The 21082-nt window shown below is 43.4% G+C and overlaps 1 protein-coding gene across 1 annotated transcript in view; it reads right to left on the reverse strand.

Moving 5' to 3' along the window:
• Nucleotides 1–10512: 10512 nt before the first annotated feature.
• Nucleotides 10513–21082, reverse strand: part of LOC118285218 (netrin receptor UNC5D) — a 156298-nt gene continuing 145728 nt past the window's right edge. The window contains exons 14-18 of the mRNA XM_035608714.2: nucleotides 19643–19873; nucleotides 16562–16711; nucleotides 14977–15141; nucleotides 14546–14724; nucleotides 10513–11842 (exon numbers count right to left, since the gene is read on the reverse strand). Of these exons, the coding sequence (XP_035464607.2) occupies nucleotides 11644–11842; nucleotides 14546–14724; nucleotides 14977–15141; nucleotides 16562–16711; nucleotides 19643–19873 (924 nt within the window). The 3' untranslated portion in view covers nucleotides 10513–11643. The remainder of the gene's footprint in view (nucleotides 11843–14545; nucleotides 14725–14976; nucleotides 15142–16561; nucleotides 16712–19642; nucleotides 19874–21082) is intronic.

The raw sequence follows: 21082 nt of genomic DNA on the forward strand, positions 1-21082 counted from the left end.
CTGTCTGTCCGTCCGTCCGTCTGTCTGGGGAGGGGAACGGCGGAAGACATTTGGGCGAGACTACACCAGACCGCGTCAGGGTCATTAACCAAATGACCAAATAAACAAACAAACATACACAAACAACCATGTGCTCATTAATCCCAGGCCTTACGCAACGCAGAGGGATCGAGTAATTCCTAGACTCATGTAGAGCAGATGCTGAATGACACGTGTCTCTTCTCATTCGCCACTCCACTCGAGATTCTGTGGTATGAAACATTACGATGATTAATTAAATGTCTTGTGACCAAAGGCGTGATAGTAATATGACAGAGGGGCAGGAATGAGTGTGTGTGTGTTTTTGTGGGGTGTGTGTGTGTGTGTGTGTGTGTGTGTGTGGGGGGGGGGGGGGGGGGGGGGGTGTTACATTGTGATGATCATTGCGTCAATTATGGTCAAATTGCCCGGGTGAGCTCAATGCTGATGAAAACTGTGATCTGATCGAATCAGAGTTGCTGCTCATTATGGAGCGTCTGAAAATAAGAGACGACCTCTGTTGCCCAGCGCAAACATCTCAGAAAACTCAATCTGACAGTTCTCCCACGACTGCGCCGCTTGCTCACAGTCAAGTGCTGAATGCAGCCGAGGCAAGCCGACTTTAACAAGAGAGGGAGGTGTTGTCAGACGAGCTGAAAAGAAGTAGTGAATGAAATGAGTATTAAATAAATGGGTTTTTTGTTTGACGAAAAATATGACCAGACTTCACACCCTCATTGCATCTGGAACAAGTAACCCTCGTCCATTTGCGCGGCAGATGCCTCCCATCCCCTCCTGGCAAAGTTAGACGTGTTTCAATTAAAACTATCTAGGAAATCTGTATCTGTAAGTTCCACTTGGAACACATCCTGTGCTCCTCCTCCTGAGGTCACCGGCTACATGCTCAAAAACAGGAAGTGTGTGATTGAGTTATTTGCAGGCCTATCCTGGGTTAGTCTGTATTTATGGCCACCGGGTTGATTAGTTCAGACAGAAGACTTTTACAACAACATCTATGGCAGAAAATGCTGCAGTGGATCATTTGTCACTTCAGGGAGAATGTTCGACTTCAGCAGTGAAGGACGTTAGTTTGCTAAATGTTGTGTAGCTCAAGAGGAATTTGCATATCCTGTGTGGGAGCAGTGTGGTGGCCTGAGAGTGTGCTTGTGTATTTGTTTATGAAGGCGCGCGTGTGTGTGTGTGTGTGTGTGTGTGTGTGTGTGTGTGTGCAGCAGATGGTGGTAAGTTTTTTTTTCTCAGAAGTGACCTGCGGAGGAAAAATAAAGGGAAGAGAAACCTTCCTGAGCGTCAGTAACTTATCTTGTGACGCCTGCTGCATATTGTTTCACTTGGAGTTTAGGAAGACTTCAAGAAAAAAGGAAGAAAAAAAAAGGCAAGGCGCTGAAAAACTCAATGTAAGAAATAAGCCATCAAATGATTTCTCATTATTTTTATCGAACAAAACACGGGGGAAAAAAACTCCCCCACATCTCGCATTTCACAACAGCCTTAACTGTTGTGTACGTCCTGTAATTGATTGTGATTTAACATTATTATAAAAATTTAAAGAAAAACACATACCAGTGAGTTGATTGCCTGTGTTGTGAGCAGAAAACAGGACAGAACATTGCTTAAAAATGGATTCACATTCTTGTAGCAGCTGGGACATGACACCACAGTGTCCCTGCGTCACCTCGATCGCTTCATTTGATATGTTGGGACGTTGACGCTCAACTGCTTTATATGTGGATAATTGCTCATATTTGTCAAATGGGGCTAACGTGACCGCAACCCTCTGGACAACATTTCCTGTGGGAACGCACAGTAATAACAACAACAGCCACAATGTCATAACTGCCTGTTTACAGCCAGAGGAGAAAGGCCACAGTGTGAATGCTGCGCTGAGATGAGGGGGCCGCAGCGTGACACAGGAGTTGATGACATTGTTTATGTTCCTCCCATCTGTGTGGTAGACCGACATTAATCCAGTACAGCCCTCCTCCTTCTCAAGCATACAGACACAAGTGGAGGGAAACGGGGGCACAACAACAACAACAACAACACGAGCGGTGTTGTAAATCACAAATACAAATGAATTGGATTTAAAGAGCCACTAATCCATATTCGTAAAAAATGAACAATGCATCACATGACTTGTTTGTAAACAGATGCTGTTTGCATGCTATTATGGTAGAATTTGCTAATTAGCACTGTTTATGCTACTTCAGCGTTGTTAAATGGGACACAGTCAGAAGCAGAGCCAATAAAGGGGGTGAACATCGGTGAACAGCAACACAATGTGTTATTTCACATCTGCTGGTTATGTAAATAAGCAAATGTTTGCCAACATGTTTGGCCTCAACCGGTAGAGCATCAGTGCGTTCCACACAGCCCACCACTGGTAGCCTAAAAATACTTTTTAAGGAAGTAATGTAAAATACACTTTCCAATTTACTGTGTAAGCTTCTACATGCCCGGGTGATTCTAGGATCAGAGCTTTAGGGCTGCTGATCACCCAGCGATCCAAGAATGGCCCCTTTGAAAAAAGAAGAAGCAAAAACTGTACAATTGTGACAATGACCCCTTGGATTTAATATCAACCCATCGCAGTGTTTCCCATAGGATTTTGAGTGACTTTGGGGGGCGGACCCCAGACCCTTTCGGGGGGTCCGGGGGCATGACCCCACAGAATAAAAATGTGTACATTTTTAGGTTAAATCCATCAATCTGGTGAACTTTGGTAGCAATTTATGAGTCTAGATCTAAAAGAACTTTATGCTCTTGTAAACAATTGTGTGCTGTAGATTTACAACCTATACATGTGTTGTATGGACACTGACCCCCACCCACATACAACTACAAAACAGGGGGGAAAGTATAGCTTCTTCTAAAAATATCATTATTTGGATAAAATAATAACAGAACGATTAACATAGATGTTCTCACAAGATAGATTTGTTACGTTAAGAGTTACATCTGCGTCAACATAAATAATGTGAAGCTACTATTCCAGGAAATCCTTCAAATTGTTTGATGTTTTGTAGTTTGTAGTGAAGAATTGAGATCTCCTGAAGAGCACCTTTGTGTGTCTATAAAACAATGACCTCTTAGTACCAATGGAAAGAGAAAAAAAAAAACAGCTGGCGCAGGCCGAGCTTATGAAGTCATTTGTCAAAAGCAGAAGACAAAGGGTGTGAGAGTTTCTGGCCAAAAATAATAGTGGAAACATTTTGTCAAATGTCTTATTGTCAAGCCAGGTGATGCTTCCTCACACACACACACCTGAAGGAGTGTGTGTGTGTGAGTTAGAAAGGGAAAGGGTCATGTGAGGGTGATGACAGAGAGAGAGAGGCGTGAGAGAAAAGCGTCTCGGCCGGTTCTGTCTGGTTGGAGGCAGGCGGCATATTACACAGTGGATTGCGATCGAACGAGGAATGCTCGTCTTTGTTAAGACCTTTGCGGTGATGTCATCAGTACTTTCCCTGGCACCACCTGGGCAGGAGTCAGAGGAGGAGCCAGGCGGTTTAAAGCCGGGATCAGTGGGGAAACGTCGCCTCATTAGTCACCTGACTCAGTTATTTTTTTTAAAAAAGAGCGTTCCCACAAAAGACAGGCTTCAGTCAGCAGTGCCGTGAAGATTAGCTGCCTGGTGAACTGTGTAAACACTAAATCTGTGCGTTTGTGTGAGCGCCACACAGGAATGTGTGTGTGGGTGTCAATGGCTGCATGGTGTTGTATATACTGTGTGATTTTAGAGAGGGGGAGACGTATTTGTGTGTGTGTGTGGATAAAAAGTGAGAGACAGTGGTGAAAGATATTTACCAGAAAGAAAGTGTGTTAGGAAAGAGACAGCAAGTGGGAATTAAAGGAGGGCTCGTGGCAGAACCGACAGTGCTGATGTTAGCTGTCTGATCCACTGAGAGACAGTTGGCAACACACTGCCAGCCGCAAATGTACAGTAATTCAAAGCATGCGACGTGACGCCGTTCCCTGTGAGCTGGGGCTGCAGTCCAAACCCCCTCACCACCCACGCACCCACACACACACACACACACACACACACACACACTGCAGCAATATTCCCTGTAAAAGTCACAAATGCACTCAGCGCTCCATTCCACGTGACACCATTCTTCACAGTTCCATAGCAAATTTGAGCTGAAGCTAATCTCATAGCTAAATGGCATGGCGCCGCTTGCAAGAACCCAATCTTCCAAACAAGTGAAAGGAATTCAGCTCGCTGGTGTCAGTAGCTCGGTTTCACTGCATCCAAAGTTTATAAGAAAAGGAGGTCAACAAAGTTGGTATGCAATTATCGTAATGCACTTAGAGTCAGTAGTGTGCAAATGGGATTTATTGCCTCAATCAATTAGTGCTTGGCAGCTACATAACTAAGCTTTTGTTCTCATCATGTAGAGAGATGTTTGCCTTAAGTAAAAATAATGATTAAGTCGCCATGGTGACAGGAAAGAGACACATTCAGGATGAAGGGCATTTAGATCGAGAAATGACCAAAAAAAATAACAGTGAAGACTTAGTGGAAGGAAAACAAGATTCCAGCTTTTGTAGGTTAGTTCTCATGAGCTTCACATGACTTGCGTTTAGCCCTTCTTTCACCCCCCCACTCTCCATTCCCCCCATTCCCCCTTTCTCTCTCTGGGCTGAGCCCCCCCCACCCCCACACACACACACACACAACTATCCTCCTTTCCTTTGCCACTTCCCACCCCACTCTCCGCCCCCCTCCTCTCCGCGCAGCACATAGACTTCCTGTGTGTCCTGGCCTGAATGGTATGTGCATGGAGTGGGTGTCTGGGAGGCCTTTCATCCGGCATGGAAAGAAAGGAGAAGTCAAGAGTGAGGGGGAAAAAAAAAAGAAAAGGAGAGCGAGAGAAGAGAGTCATCTTTAATCCATTTGATTCAGAGCAGTTGTCCAGAGGCGAGCGGGGTGGGGCGTGTCAGACTGGGTGAGAGGCCTCTGGTTGTGCCAGCGATGTGTGTGTAGCGTCTGGAGGGCCGGAGAGACGTCCACTGAAAGAAAGCCTGCAGCCTGCCCGTTTGCCTTTCGGGGACAGATGACATCCGGCCGGGACATGGTCTGCACGGCTGAGCGACGATACCAAACTAGAGCAGGTTGAGGAGATAAACATTAACTCAAGTATTCATGCTCTGCTGTGGGAAAGCGGCCTGGTTTGAAGTTGATATATTTGTTTGATGTAATTTGCAGGATTTGCAATTGCAAAATGTCCCCCCGTGTTGCACACTGTAGCAGAAAAGGAATGGGAGTCTTGCAGCTTCCGCGGCCTCGTGGGTACAGTAAGTGCTGGGCTGCATTCGGCGTTGTCAGACGGGGTGTAGCTGGCTGCTGAGTGCCAGGGCCTGACTGGACACTATCCAAACTGCGAAGGGGCACATATGCAAGTCTGAGTGACTACCTCATGCCATGGAAACAACCCACAGTTGCACACGCAGACACACACACACTGTCTAGACATGCCCACAGAAGATAACCTTTATTAAGAAGAAAGCATACAGTGCCATCTACTGTTTGAGGATTAATTGACAGTCATTTAATGTTAATAATGTCAGGAACATATCAACCAGTTATCTATGATGCTGGTGGATGATATTGGTTATATATACATATGTACATAAGGTCATGAACAACCGGCACACGGAACTCCTTGGCTTGTTTAGTTCATCTCCGGGTTAATCTGAAACTGTAATGAATGAATGCATCACTATTGGCCTTCTTCATTGTTGGTTCAACTTGCAGTATCTGCCTTATCTGTATGTTTAGCTAAAACACCACATCGAGCTGCTCTGCGTTTGCTGCTGTTGGACTTTAATTCACAAAACAACATGTATGCCGTTCGGTTGATGCCATTCCCTCTTCTTCGGGTCTCTCCACTGATGCTCTGCGGAGGTTCAAGGCTGAGCTTTGACGGGGCCACTGAAGGGGCAGTCCCAGACTTGGCTGTATGCTCCAGGTCTTCGTCATTGTGAAAGGTGGACCGATGCCAGACCTAGCAGTCTCCCTATACCTGCCACCAGGAGAAACATCGCAAAAACATGATACTGCCACCACCGTACTTCACTGTAGGGATGTCAGGTGATGAGCAGTGGCTGTCGTTCATCAGATATAATCTTTGGACTGATGAAGATCCATAAAAACACAAGCTCATATGTAGCACGTCGGATGGAGGAGTAGGGTTGTTTATCCAGCAGTTGGCCAAAATTAGTGAAAACCAAGCCTGGCAACACTTCTGTATATAATATAATCTGAATGCAACTAAGATGCATTAACTACAAGCAAACTGTGAATCATAAGTTTTTTCACTGCATATTTATTTCAACACAATACGTTATATACAGTTTTAAAATTGAAAACCTTCGAAAAAGAAAAAGAACTTGGCCAAAGAGAACATCACCAGCAATAAGCAGTATGGCGGTCACGTTTCACCTGCTTAACATAAACATTCATATAGCACTTCAAATCTAATGTTGAGTACAGATCGAAATGTTTCAAATCAAACGTACATAAATGTGTCACACGGTATACATAATTTGAAGAATAAAATCAGAAATGCTCAACGTTTCCAGCTGTTTCATTTGAGAATAAGATTTAAAAGGCAGTTGCAGTTGGGAAACAGAAAGCACTAGAAGTAGGAACAGCAACTAAAAATAAGGTTTGAAATGAAACTGTCACCACATTGTATGAGATGGTACCGTTCCACTCCGGTTAAAGCAATGCAGATCTTAAGATACGAGAGTTGTGAGAAAAACACATTACATCACACATCTGAATAAGCTCAAATAGTAGCACTACTGTAGGCTGGATTTTCCAAGGACATGTGACACAGCTTTTCAAAAGTTACACACAACTCTCCTTCACACTCACACTGACACATACACACACATACTCACTGAGTCATTGAGCTATGTAAAGGTCACTGAGGGACACCAGGAGCATCCTCAGGTGACAGATGGTCACATCATCATCAGTCAGCTCATTGTCGCTGTAGGTTTCCTGGCTTCAGAGACACCAGGTTTAAATGCTTCAGTTTTCTTAGGAAAACACCTCTGCAGTGCGAACACTCAGTGGGCACTCTGCACGGAAATGGAAAATACAGCTTGCATATAACATACTAGTTTATTTGATATGGCGTATAATAGTCTGGTCAGACTTTCTGATGACACAAAACTAACGGACGGACACAATTAGCTCAAAAACACAAAGAAAATGTGTTTGTATGTATATGTCTGTGTGTATACGTGAATGAGACGGCAGGGGCTAGAAAGAGCAGCATGGAATAAAACATTTCTAGATTAAAAATAGGAAAAGGTATATTTTTCCAATAAATGCAAGAAAACAACCAGGGTTCAGGGCAGGTATGCAAGATTTTGACACACTGAGAAAAGAAAACTGGGTTTTTGGAATAGCATTTGGCAGCATAACTCCTCGCTGTCAAACTTTGAGCCAAAAAGTCCAGACAACGTTCAGGGCCTTCTGCCCTGATTATAAATAATAAAAACATTAAGAAACAAAATCCATATGTAATCTTCAACTCTGACAGTGTCCGTGAAATCTTTACGAGGTGGCGTGAATCAAAACGTCATGTCTGCTTGTTTGAGATCTGCATAGCAAGGTGTAGTTCCTTCCCTGACAGGAAATAATTGAAAATAAGTGAATATGAGAACGTGGTGTAATGCTGATTATATGTGCAGAGCTATATGTTGTATACTGTTACAGTATGTGGATAAAATGGGTGCTGCCTGTTGGCATGAAGTTGGTCTGGAGTTGATGTGGAGCCATAATGCCTTGGCCGACAAGACGACATTTCCATCAAGTCTCAGAGTCCAGTTTGTTTAAATGCAAGTGGTAATTTGGTTTCTCAGTAGACCATCAGCTTCCATCCAGCATCTGTAGTATTCTGATCCTTTTTGAGAAACTCAACAGGGTGGTTGTCACGACAAATTTTTCAAGCTCCCCGTCTACTAGAATAACTTCTTAGTTGTTGAAATGGTTTCTGATATTTTCCTGTAATTTGTATGCAGGAGGATCAGTGCCTGGGCACCCATCTGAGTGTTCTCTTCAAGAGGAGTCCTATCTTTGACATTGCTTCTTATTCATTTTGCAGAAATGCCCCTCTTTTCCTCCTTGTATGCAATGTGCTGGCGTTATGTTTTTTGTTACCCCAGTGCCCGCCCCTAAAAGGCCTGTCTAAGCAGCTGGAACAGAGAGTTGTCTCCCATTTCTTCTGATTGGAGGAGACCTGACTGATCCCATTCCAAGCTCAGATACATCTGTAGATACACTGATAAGTTTGGGAAAAGAATCGGAGCGTACCATCAAACGATTTATCACACTGTGGAAGATACAGGACATATTCTGTGCTTCATCAGCGCGTTCAAGTGATGATACATCAGTGGGCTTTTCTTCAAGAAAAGCAGTGTTCGGCAACACCGGCTGAGAGTGCGGCTCCCATGTCTCGCACCTTGAACAGGTGGGACTGCTGGCACTGCGAGAGAACAAATCACCCGCAGGAGTCAGCGTGCCAAAAAAAAAATAAAGCTGGAAATTCTTGTCCACGTGTTTCTGGAAAGTAACTGCTGATCTATCAAGTGTAATTGAACAATTGTTTTTTTTTGTGGGAAGATTAAGCTACTTATGGACCTAACAAAGACGACTGGTCCGAATCACTGTCGTGGCGTCAAACAATCTCCAACGGATTTGGGGGTTTACTCACGCGACAACTAGTCCGTCCTGGTTTTAATACGTCTTGAAATCCCTGAAAACACCATGACTCTACAGTACCTCTGCAGCTATGCTTCATCGGGTGAGAAACAAATCAAAACTTAAGAATCTTGATTATTAAATCGTTTAATTAGTTGCGAATTGAAGAATTGAAAGACAGATTTTTAGTGGATCAAAAGCCACTTGTTGAGAGTTGATAATTTGATTCATGCAGGCTGGGTAGCGCCTACATGTCAGCTGTTGAACACAGCTGTTGCCATGGGCAACACCATACACGGAGCGTCGTCTGACATCTGATAGGCTACAGCAGATTATTTTTAAGGCTTTCCTAGGTTATTGGTAACAATAAGTTTGGACTTTTGACTGAGATGACAAGCACATATTGAGTTACTTTTAGGAGCTGTAATATCTAGTTATGTGACGCGAAGTGACAGAAAGTTAAGCTACCCCCACCCAAAAAAATTAAAAATAAAAAACATCACCAGCTTCTCAGGTGTGATTATTTGTTGGTATTCTTCTTCCTCTAATTTTAAACTAACTTCTTTAAAATATCTTTTAATATGTGAGGAAAAGTGAGGAAAAGATTTGAAAGATTTATCAATCATGAAATGAATCATTAGTTGCATTCTCAATTCACATCATGGAGAGAAGAGATGTCACCGGACCGTCAGCTATATTTAACATGCAAAAGGTTTAATTCCTTTTGATTTCTTTTCTGCTGATAATGGAGAATCAGTTCCTCCTTACAGAGACTTGACCAAACTTGTGGTGTTCTTCCTTTTGATCAATTGGCAATCATGAGTCACAAAACAAAAAACGGATTTTCCGATGGGATATTTCAGGTTATTTCCATGAGCACACAAATCAAAAGGAATTTGGTTTCCCAGCACGTTTGAAACTTCCTTCTTGCTTGGCAGCTTGAAGATGAAACTGCCAGTCCTGGTCAATGAACATCATCGGTCATTTGGGGAAATAAGCTCATTTGCTTTTCTGCTGAGAAGATCGACGCCGCTGTCATACTTGTCTGCTAAATATAAGGCTGCAGCCACCCACCAGCTGATAGCTTAGATTAGCGTAAAGACTGGACATACAACCAAATTCATTGCATCAAGCTAATAAATAGTTGTACACTGAACCCCACGTTATTGCAGATTGTTTTTTTTGACACTATAGTTTTATGAGCTGTCACATGTTAATCAGTGAGCTTTAGATGTGCTGGAATGCAGATGTATAACCTTTGGACCAGGCAAGGCTAGCGGCCCCCTCTTGTTGCCAGTCTTTATGCTGGCCTAAGCTATAGCCACATGTTGTCCGTAGATCTAGGAGTGGTAAAAATGTTCTCATCCAATTCTCTGCAAGAGAGCGAAATAGCTTATTTCCCAGCAGCATTGTTTCACATAACCCGGGTGACAAACTCAATCAAACGATAAGGGTCACAACTGCTCTGGTTCTCACCCATGAAGTGGTTTTAACAAGTATCTACGCCTCAGTCCTTTCTAGGTTTGCTTTTAGTGCAGTTCAAATGCAACGGAATTCAACATGCCATCTAAGACATGAACCGTGCTTACATAACTCCATTACATCGTTCTGAAAATTGGACTTTGTATGGGTCTCCGTTTCATCTCATTGCTGAATGCAGTTTTTTTGCTGCAGCTGATTGCTCCACTGTACAGGATGCCGGTGCCTTTCAAGAATTGTATTCATTAAGCAGATGAAAAGAGCGAGCCAACACAGAGTTCAACACAAAGTCACTTTATTAAGTTTAGGGGCAGGTGGAGCGACTGAACGTGGGGAATCTTCCTGTATCAGGATTTTGTTCAACTCTCACTCCTGCACGTCTGTCCTCTAACAGGCAGAGCCATCCTCTGCTTGGACACAAGTGTCTCAGAATAATGATCTCTCCACCAAAGGCAGCTCCAGTCGAGCCACAAAGTCAAGATTTAGATTGAAAAAGCCAATTTTAGGTCAATGAGTTAAACTGATTTCTATAAATTTCCCTGCAAAAGAACCAGAAGTTGCTTCATAAACTTTAGGGAATGCGGTGCATCCCTGTCTGCATTGCCAGATCAGCTGGTTTCGCTTTTCCTCCTCTGCAATCTTTATGTTTTATGTTGATGGAGTTGAAAATGTTCTTCAGTGTGCATGAGGGTGTCGTTAAAAGGACTGTTTTCTATGTGATTCATGTCAATGTAAGTCATTTCCTATACGTCAATACGCATGTGGACCTCATCAGACCCTTTAAACCTAATTTGTGTGGACATGAGATCTTCTGATGGACTTTTGTTTATCCCCCCCCAGCTAACTCACTCAGTAAACAGTAGAGATGCAGTGCAGAAAAGAAAAAGAAGCAGGGAGGAGATCTAGAAAATGAATGACAACATAATGACGTTACACTAAACATTTTGACAACCCAGAAGACTGTTTGACGGCAGGTCCTCTCTGGGAAGGTCATAACACCAGGCTGATTGGCAGTCTGTCTGCAACCCACTCCATCCCACATGGAGAGTCCTCCTCACACATACCCATAATCCTTGAATGCAGTTTATCGAACTTGTCTTCCGAAGTGTCGAGGAGCTGACATTTTTCAATCAAAGACGGGCGTGGGATACTTCCATCGCTTTCCAAAATCTTTTTGTTGGCGCCTCTCAACAACACAAACTCTCCCTCACAGTTGTTCCATGTTTCCTGTGTGTCTGTGTGTGCCGTTTGGTTTAGCAGAGCTATTCCTTTAGTAACAGTCCAAAAACCGAGTTTCCCTGCTGTCCTCTCTGCGTCTCCTCGTCCTCACCGTAGGTTAGCTAACACAACAGATCATCAGTGTTCATGCAGTAAAGGTTCATCATGAGTTGATCTGCCGTAGACCTGCCCTACCCAAGTTTAGTGAATTCAGAGTCCCGCTCTCCTTTGCTGCTGCCAAGTGTGGCGGATGTGGGCGACTGGACCTTGCCAATTTCCTCGAGGGCACTGGCCAGAGAGTCCAGGTCCCCCGAGTCCTGGTGCTGGGCTTCCCAAAGACTCAGTATCACTGATGATGGGCTCTCCTGACATGCAAAGTAGCAAAGGTTCCTGTAGGCCGGGGGAAAAAAAACAACAATATTAGAGTGGATCACATGGAAAAGGAGTAACAGCTGGGAACGAACAAGTGGTTCAGAGGGAGGTAATTGCTGTCCACAATTTCTGAGAATTTTTTAAATCGTTGCTTAAGTTTTTTAGCATAACACTTCCACAGAGTTGGAGACTTGATGAGCTTAGACCTTCCCTACCTTCTTAATGCCCATTTCTTTCAAACCCCCACACATCCAGTTTGGTTTGTAAGGCCACATCCTTACTACTACTACTTCTACTACTACTACCAAGTGGCAACCTACATCTACATCACCCATTGGTTTGGTGAACTTGAAGGTTAATAGCCTCAAGTTTAGTATCTTGACCAGCGCCATTTTGCTTTTTTTTGGAAGCAGACGTATAGGAGCCGGGGTGGGTCTGACTGAGAGCTCGTCCACTGCACGGCAACCTACACCTGCAACCATGCACCGATTGGACGGTACTATAGCTCTCAATCACGTTGTATCCACGCCCCAATGCATAACAACATGACTCTAAATGAGACCACAATTTACAAAATTAACATCATGCTGTACTGAAGACTTGAAACTAGCGATTGAGCCCAAGTAGAGTCATTTTCTCATAGACTTCTATGGAAAGTGACTTATTTTTGCAACTAGTTGAGTCGCCCTCTGCTGGTCATTTGAGAGAATACAGCTTTAAAACACTCCTGGCTACCCGGCGACTACGTCCATTTTTCCATCTTTCTATGACACTAACACACCTGAAAATGTATATCATGTGACAATTCACGTACACTGGGCATGTGCGTGCTGGTGTAAACAGTAAGCAGATTACTTACAGGAAATACTACGAAAGAGAAACAACATGAATGAAAAGGATGATTTCTGTTCTTGGACCGACGACGAGGTGGAAACCCGAGAAGTGTGGACGGGAGAAACATAGTGAAGCCTTTAAAAACAAAAAGGTAGTAATGTGGATGTAGCCTAAGTCTCAAGCTCAAGATCTAAAAATGAAATCACTTCATCACCAGCAGGGTTATTTTTTCAAACAGAAAGAACAAAAGACATTTTATAGCTGTTTTCTCCACTCCTCATGACAAGTTAAACTGAACTTTGGACGTAATGATTGCTGCCATTGAACACATGACCATTGTAGAAAACCTTACAATGTATGCATGTTCTGCGTACTTGTCTTAATAGTCAAAATGATTAAACAAATGAATAAATAATTCCACTGGGAATGTAAATATGTGCTTTTCTTTGAATACAGTATGATAAAGAAAACTACAAATTTGAAATACTGAAATGCAATATGCAAATATTTTTCACTTCAAATGTTTGACGAGCTGAATGAGAGGCTCCCTATTTCACAGAAACCTCCACTTCTCTTTTTCTTGTATGTACACAGCTTAAAGTTCAAATTAAGAGCACAGACAAACATTCAACAAACGCAGTCTGCACAGTGAAGGGAAAACATTCAGGTGAAATAAATGGAGGAGGAATATAGTTCAGTGTTCTAATTCATGCTTTACTATGCAGGGGACCGATCAATGCTGTATCAACTGGAAAATGTCATTGTGAAAATAAAATCAACTAATTTAACTTCAGTCACTAATAATCAGCATGGATCAATTAGATTGGTTTGTCCAAAGGCTGACGATAATAGTGCAGTAACTTTTAATTACGGTCTGTGGTGCGAACTACATTTCACAAAGATTTTCTTCTGCTGTTGTTATAACACTTATCCAACAGAGTGCAGTGTTTCTTTACAATGGGGATCTCCTTTGTTGCCCTCTGTCGACTTTTTCCTTTCTATCCCACTTACCCTGCTCAGTGTGTTTATGTTCCCACACATTCAGAGAGTTAATTACTAAAAGCAGCTTAGCTAGGTGGAGACATCCCCATTACACGCTTCTGGGTGTGTGTTTTTCGACTGGGCTGAAAAAGACGTGAAATCCTTTTCCGTTCGTCAGTCACCAGTGTTTTCTGGTTTAATTGAAATTCCTCAATCACAGTTTTTGCCACAGTTTCTCAGTTAACTTTTCCCTCTCACGTGTCTCGAATGGGGGGGGGGACTTCATGAGCACTTGGTTATTGACTTTTCTTCTGAAACTCAAACATCACCCCATCACAGAACAACTGAAATCCTCCACAGCCTACGCAAACACTGACCCGGCACAACCTCCGGAGGGTTTAGTTGGAGGATGGAGCACATGCAGATCGGCTGCTAATGAGGAGTGTTAGCATGAACACATTTTCTTGCCAGAAGCTTGCCTGCCAGCGCTCTGAGACCTTCCTTCAGATTTCTGCAAAACACGTAGGATCTTCTCTGCAGCTATTCTGTCTGTGCTGAGGTTGCCTCCCCCCCCCCGCCCCCCCCTTCCCTCCGCATGTGTTTCTAGATCTATAATGAAATCAGCAATGTGGCGTGTTACTGACGGCTGCTTGCTGATGGAAGATTAGGGCTGACATGGTGCCTAAATTCCAGATTAAAAAAAGTTATCAAAGTGGGGACAGCGTTTACATGGTGCAGAGAGACCAGAATATGCAGGATTGATGCTTCCCAGTCAGTCAGCTATTCTCTATTATTACACCTGAACAAAACATCATGTGTCTGAGCTTGTGCAATACGCTACATGACTCAGAAATAAGCATGTGGCATCTAAAGAGCGAGAAAGGAAGTGAGTTATATAATTCATACCTGTCTATGTGGAGCTTTTGAGCCAAGAGCTGCCAGTCCTTCCCCTTGGCATTAGCGGTGTCAAAGGTGGCACTGATCCGCTGACGGATAGACGGGGGGATTTTGAAGGCCCTTGACCCCGTCTGAGAGGTGATGGTGCAGTCTGACTGAGTGAAGAAGGGAACCACTCCCTTCTCATTCTAGTAGCGAGAAAGAAAGAACGAGGCGTCAGGGTGATACTGATAATACAGCAGGCATCTCAGTATGGAGACAAGGACAAGGACCTATCAAGACAATTTGCAATCTATACATGAAAAGCTCCCCGAGAGGCTCATTAAGCGAGCTCTTGAATCAAATCAAGAGTTATTCAGTCCGATAAAAGAACCGATTAACAAGCCGCCCGGCTGCCCACGCGCCGAGCTCACAACTGTCTCCACATGTGCTTCACCCACCTCCACCACAGACGTGTAGACCTGGAGTATCTGCTCCTCGCCTTTGACCTGTCGCACGCTGACCTTGCAGGAGAGCTGCGACGAGGAGTGGCTGTATCGCTCCAAAGAGAAGGCACACTGCAGGGGACGCTGGTTACTGGCCCACACCTGAGAAAAGGAGAACTCCTGCAGAGGGGAGGAGAGAGGCAGGGGCGGGCGGGGAGAACGATGAAAGCACCAGGCAGAGGAGACAACAAACTCATTAAACCCCCGCTAAAGACATTCGTTATTCGAATCCTGCTTCGCCACCCACTTCTCTGTTTACATGATTAATTAAGCCCGAATGAGTGGCCTCTTTAGCCAATCAATGGTGCTGCCTAATCAAGCAGTTTACCCTTCAGAGAGAACACCAGCAGCCGCTAGAGCCCTTGGGATGAAAATGTATCGCGCTAACCATCTGAAAGAGCTGGAGTCATGTGTGCGCTAATTTAATAAATGATATGCTATTTTACCCACTGCTGCTTGGTAAAATGAAATGACTTTACTGTGCTTTGGAATTACATAGCATAGTGTGGCTAATTTTACATACACATCATTAGGTCTATTAAAATAGCAGACCTACACCCACATTGTTAGCAGCAGTAATTTATGTAATGATACAAAATCATCTGCTGAAGATTCTTTTGGTTAGTATAAAGCCCACAGATTTAAAGTCAGACCTCCCAAGCCCATATTTTCTAAATTCAGATATGCCAAACTGTTGGATGGGGAAACTGTCATGTGATTATGGAACTAGGGCAGAGGTGCCTCAATTTACCCAGTTTGCACTGTATTTCCTTTCAAAGGTGACAACTGAAAACCCCAAAGTAACTGAGCATTGCAGCAAATGGAATCTAAAAGGGGCCAATTTCAACTTCAATTACTAGCCACTGCGTGACCCGGACTGTGGCAGTGTGAGAGCGGGTCAAAGGCACTGTTTTACAGATGAATCATCCTCTCTTCTCATCCATCAGGCAGGAGGGGGGCTGCATTGAGAAGCCTCTTCAAGTCAGAGCAGTGTCAGACTGAGAGCCTATAGTCATCTTCCCTGCAGGACCCTCACACCGTGGCTCTCCCCTCAACAAGAAGACCTTGTTGGTATTCTGGCGGCACTACGTGGGTTAATTCTGCTAATAGCGTGTCACTGGTGGGATAAACATCACAGGGCAGAGCAGAACATGCCGTATGTAGACCCCTAGGAAGATAACTATAAGACGTGCATGTGTGTGCCTAGCTGGCAGACATAATTAAATTGTATGGGTGTGTGTGTGTGTGTGTGTGGGTGAGATAGCTAGTCTTAGTAGTCCATGCTGTGCCCTTGCTGCTGTCCTTTGGCTTTGATATGACCTAGTAAGAGTCTGGGGAAACTGGGGGAGGAGAGAGGATCTAAAGGAGGAACGGACGAAGCTGAGAAGATGAAGGCGCACCGCTTCTTTCCCGGTGTGTGATCCCGACGAAGCGGCGCTCCGTTTAAATGAGAACGGAGATGCACATACAGTAAACCTGCTCCCTGCCTCACATCCCTTAACCTCGGAATGACACCAACTCACAGTTAGAAATCGCCTACCTGGCAGGTGGTGAAAGGTTTGATGCTCCAGAGTAACTGTGGGACATCCTGGATGGACACCTGGAGGCTGAACGTGTTCCCCCTGAACAGCATCATTTTGGGCTCCTCCAGCAGCCGCCCTCCCCTGCTGCGCTCGCCCACTACCACCTCCTGATGGGGAAAGGTTAGGGGGGTTGAGGGAAGTAGAGAAAAAGGGACAGATACTGAATTTAAATGACAGATAAACTCACTGAACCAGGCAAGAACTCAGCTACAGCAAACAAGCAAGTAGAAAGACTTGTTTACGTTTCTGACAATTCACAATTTATAATAAACCCCATATCCTCACACAGGATGCAAACACAAAGTTGAGCCTCATTGTAATAGTTAATCAAGAGTGAAGAGTAAAGTATTAAAAAAGAACAACAGAAAAAAAAGAGCTGAAACAATTAGTCCGCTATTTTGAAATATGTTTTCCAGCAAAAAAAACAACAACAAACAAACAAAAAGGTTGTTGGCGATGGATACGGAATATCTGTGGGCTGGACAAACTGGTCATCTGACCTGATGAGCACTTAGAATCCTGGACTAAATTGTGTTGTGTCGATTTCCTGGAAAGACGATTGGCAGATAATTTGACAACGAAAACAATGTTTAGTTGAGCTTCAATCCAGAGACTACCGAGGCTGAAAACTAGTTTCCCAAAACTTTAAAGAGAGACATTTTCCCAAGGAAAAAACACTCACTCACACAAACACAAATTACTGTGAGATAATACACTAATCCTAGTTCGCACAATATGTTTTTTCGCGATAATTCTTGGGTTTTGAGTGATGTGGGCGCTGCTTTGTGAACCCTGGAAACCCGAATTTTCATCCTGCGCTCTGACCAGGATATAAAAAACCCCCAACAGCTCTTAAGATAAAAATAAAACGCTGCGTGGTGCGCTGTGCATCTTTAAGATTTCAAAATTCATCCGCAGTGATTGGGCCTCTAAACATGGAGTCGCACAATAGTCTCGCCCCCCCCCCCCCCCCCCCCCCCCCCCCGACTCACTGCTGCTCACGACAGGTAACCAGCCACAAAATGGATCAAAGCACAGACTGCAAGAGTGACAAACCGACACAGCCAGAGCCTCAAAATAAGAAAAATAGAGCAGCAAAAAAAAAAAAAGCGTCAAATATTGGTTGTGCACAAAGGCAAGACATAAACAGAAAAATCTATCTTTGTTCAGTACTGGAGTTTTTGTCTCCCTGCCTTGCCATGTTGTATATTTTTCCAAATCTTTGCAGAAGAATAACACAGGCGTGACTGTGTCGGTGTGCACTTGCACGTTTGTCTTTCAGATCGTCTGTGTCCTGGGGATACAAGGAGGGCTGTGGGTGTGAGTCCTGCGTGCATGGTGCTTATCAGTCACACAGCACAGAGAGAGGAGAAATGCAAAGCGTACAGGCCGGTTTGAACCTGATCGATTCCTGCTTCAAGCTCACAGGGGAAATTAATTGTCGTATGAAGCACAAACAAAAGCCGGCAAAAAAGAGAAAAAGAACAAATAACCACGTCTGACTGATGGAGAGGTGAAGTGAACTGGCTCTCGGCACCTGCGTGCAATCTCTCTTTGTTCACGTGTAATTCTACATCTCCAATGTGAAGCAGGACTGTGGCGTTTCGGGACACCTCTCACAAGTACTTCTTCTACTACAAGGGTCTGTGTTTGATCAAAAAAGGAAACTAATTGCTCGTGCAAAGTTGGGGGGGTTTTTTGGCGGTAAAAAAAAAAGATGTGTGATATCGAGTGAGAAGCGCAAATGATTCACAGATCACCACGGAGGAGCACGCTGATGGAGTGGAGCTGCAACTGAGAATGTTTCTCATTTCAGCGTGTTCACATACTTGTCACATGGAATGCAATGCAGAAAAACGCACTTAATTAACAGTGAGCAAATTAAATTACACTACGAAAGGGCAGAGACGCAACCTTGGAGCATCTGTTGTCTTTGTAATTAAAAGTTCCCTCTTCGTCTGCAAGTCGTCATGCGTCTCCCAATGGCAACGCTACCGAGCGGGCAGATCATCAGTGGGGCACAAGAAAAGCTCAGGCAGCAGTTCTTCTACAGACAAAACCAGCAGCCACGCCGACCACGCACCACAATTACAATGTGTTATTTCATAGCAACAGCATTTTTTATATTAGAAATCAGTTGGACATATTGATACATACACTAGTGACCATATGGCCATATGGATGGCAATACTGGTGTGATGGTCAGACCAATGCATTGACCCATATTCAAATATCTCAACTACAACATGGATTGCCTTTAAGATTTATACAGACATTAATGGTTCCCAGGTAACATATCCCACTGATTTCTCGACTATAGCCTCCATGGAGGTAATATTTTGTAGATTTGAGGACAATTACACGATAATACCGACATTTTTGTGTTTAACGCTAATTGCATAATTTTTTTTCACCAACATTGTAAGCTACAATGGTGAAGATGGTGACAACAGAAAATATTACTAAACATCAATATGACAGCACTGTGAGCATTTAAAAGAATTAGATACTCATATCAAATAAAATATAAGAAGCATTTAAATCTAATACTTATGTTTGTCCAGTGTTGTAAAAGTATCTGGTATGATTGGGAGTCAGTGGGTCACATGACATGGAAGCTATTGAAAAAACACTTTTATTTCATATTCATATTCATATGAAATATAACAAGCATTAAAATCAAATAAAAAGAGATATTTTCTATTCGTCCAGGGAAGTAAACATATCTGGTATGACTGGGAGTCAGTGGGGCATGTTAATATTCCTATAAAATATAAGAAGCACCAAGATCCAATACAAAGAGGTGTTTCCTGTTTGTCCAGTGTACTAAAAACATCTAGTATGATCTGGAGTCAGTGGGTCACATGACCTATTGAAAACAAAGCCGTTATTGATGGTCCCTCAAGTGAAAGCCCTGTGCTGAGGGCTCGGAGGTGGAGTAACCTCTGCATCCAGAGTAAATGTCTGTCACATATCCAACCTACAACTAACTTCACCACGGTGCCATTTCCCTCTGTACCCTCCCTCTTCCCTCGTACCTGGAAAGCGTGGGGCGTGTCGTCCACACAGTAAACCCTGAGGGTGAAGCCCAGAGAACTGCTAGTATCTGGACTACCGAACACAGCCAGCCTCAGCCGCTTGGACACGTCCTGATTCAGCGGCTCCCCCACCAGGGCGTAACGACCCGGATGTTGCAGCAGCACCTGGCACCTCTGGGCTTCCAGCAGACAGTAGCAGGATGTGCTCTCCTCGTCCACCGACATCACTTCCTGCGTAGGGAGGGGGCACATCAGGGGAGACCAGCTTTATTTCTGGTGAGCCAAAAGTAGGACTTTTATTCGTTTATACTAGATACGTGTGCAATAATCACTGTGCATGTTTCGAAATAATAATTAAACTGTGCAATACTGTGAATCAATGCTGATTTCATACTGTACATTTGCAACGTTTACTTTGATCTACATTACATGCATCTAAACATACTTATTTTTATACTTGTGTTAAGGACCTCTGTTTAAGGTGTTGTATATATGGTATTATATATATTTACATATTCCTATTTTACTTCTTTTGATATATTATTTAGTATAATACACATTTTTTACATACTTCTTATTTATATTTTATGTTTCATTATAATTCTCTAGGTCTGTATATATTTCTATCCTTGATCGGTGCAACTGCAACGAAACCCGATTTCCCCCAGAGATCAATGAAGTATGTCTGATTCAGATTTAAGGGTTAATTGTGAGTTGAATATTGGAATACTGTCTTGCTGATAATTTTTGTTTTCATGATTCAATGCCCAGCTGTACATAGTGGCGCTCAGGCTGCTGATTCATGATAGTAACATTTCAATTAGAGTCCAAAATTTGCTCCGAGAAGGAGGAAGAGGCTTTCATTTTACCATCAAAATGAAAGATGAATATGAGAAATGCTGCACACAGGCTGAATTATTCTTTGCAAATTTGATTGACCAGGCAATACTAATTATCACATCTACTATTACCTGTAGGAAAATAGACAAAAGAAAAATCTCCAATGGCCATGCAGTTACAGTAAGTAACAAGCCGTGAAACGGACCCGGCATTTGAAGTTTAAAGTGACTGTATTGTTAATACATACTATACAATCAATTTGATAGTTTTCCTCATACACATGCACAGACCCAGATAGAATCAGGAACTGAGAGAAGTTGAACAAGGGCCAAATGAATAATTACACATCTGACAAACAGATGGGGATACAGTAATGCTGACAAAATTAATTAGCTGGGTCCAGTTGCATCTAGTGGCCAATTGCCCGCCATCATTTGCTCAGTCCTCCCTAAATCACCTTTTAAAACACAACTGTGACCCACAAGTCCCCTCTGCATATGGCCCGCTTGAATGAATATAAAGCAATCTAGCATAATTCAGTGGCCCACAGATTCGTGAAACCTGCCCCATTAGTGCTGCAGCAGACATGAAGGATCTCCA

Source organism: Scophthalmus maximus, chromosome 20, assembly GCF_022379125.1.
Source record: "Scophthalmus maximus strain ysfricsl-2021 chromosome 20, ASM2237912v1, whole genome shotgun sequence".
Lineage (NCBI taxonomy): Eukaryota > Metazoa > Chordata > Actinopteri > Pleuronectiformes > Scophthalmidae > Scophthalmus > Scophthalmus maximus.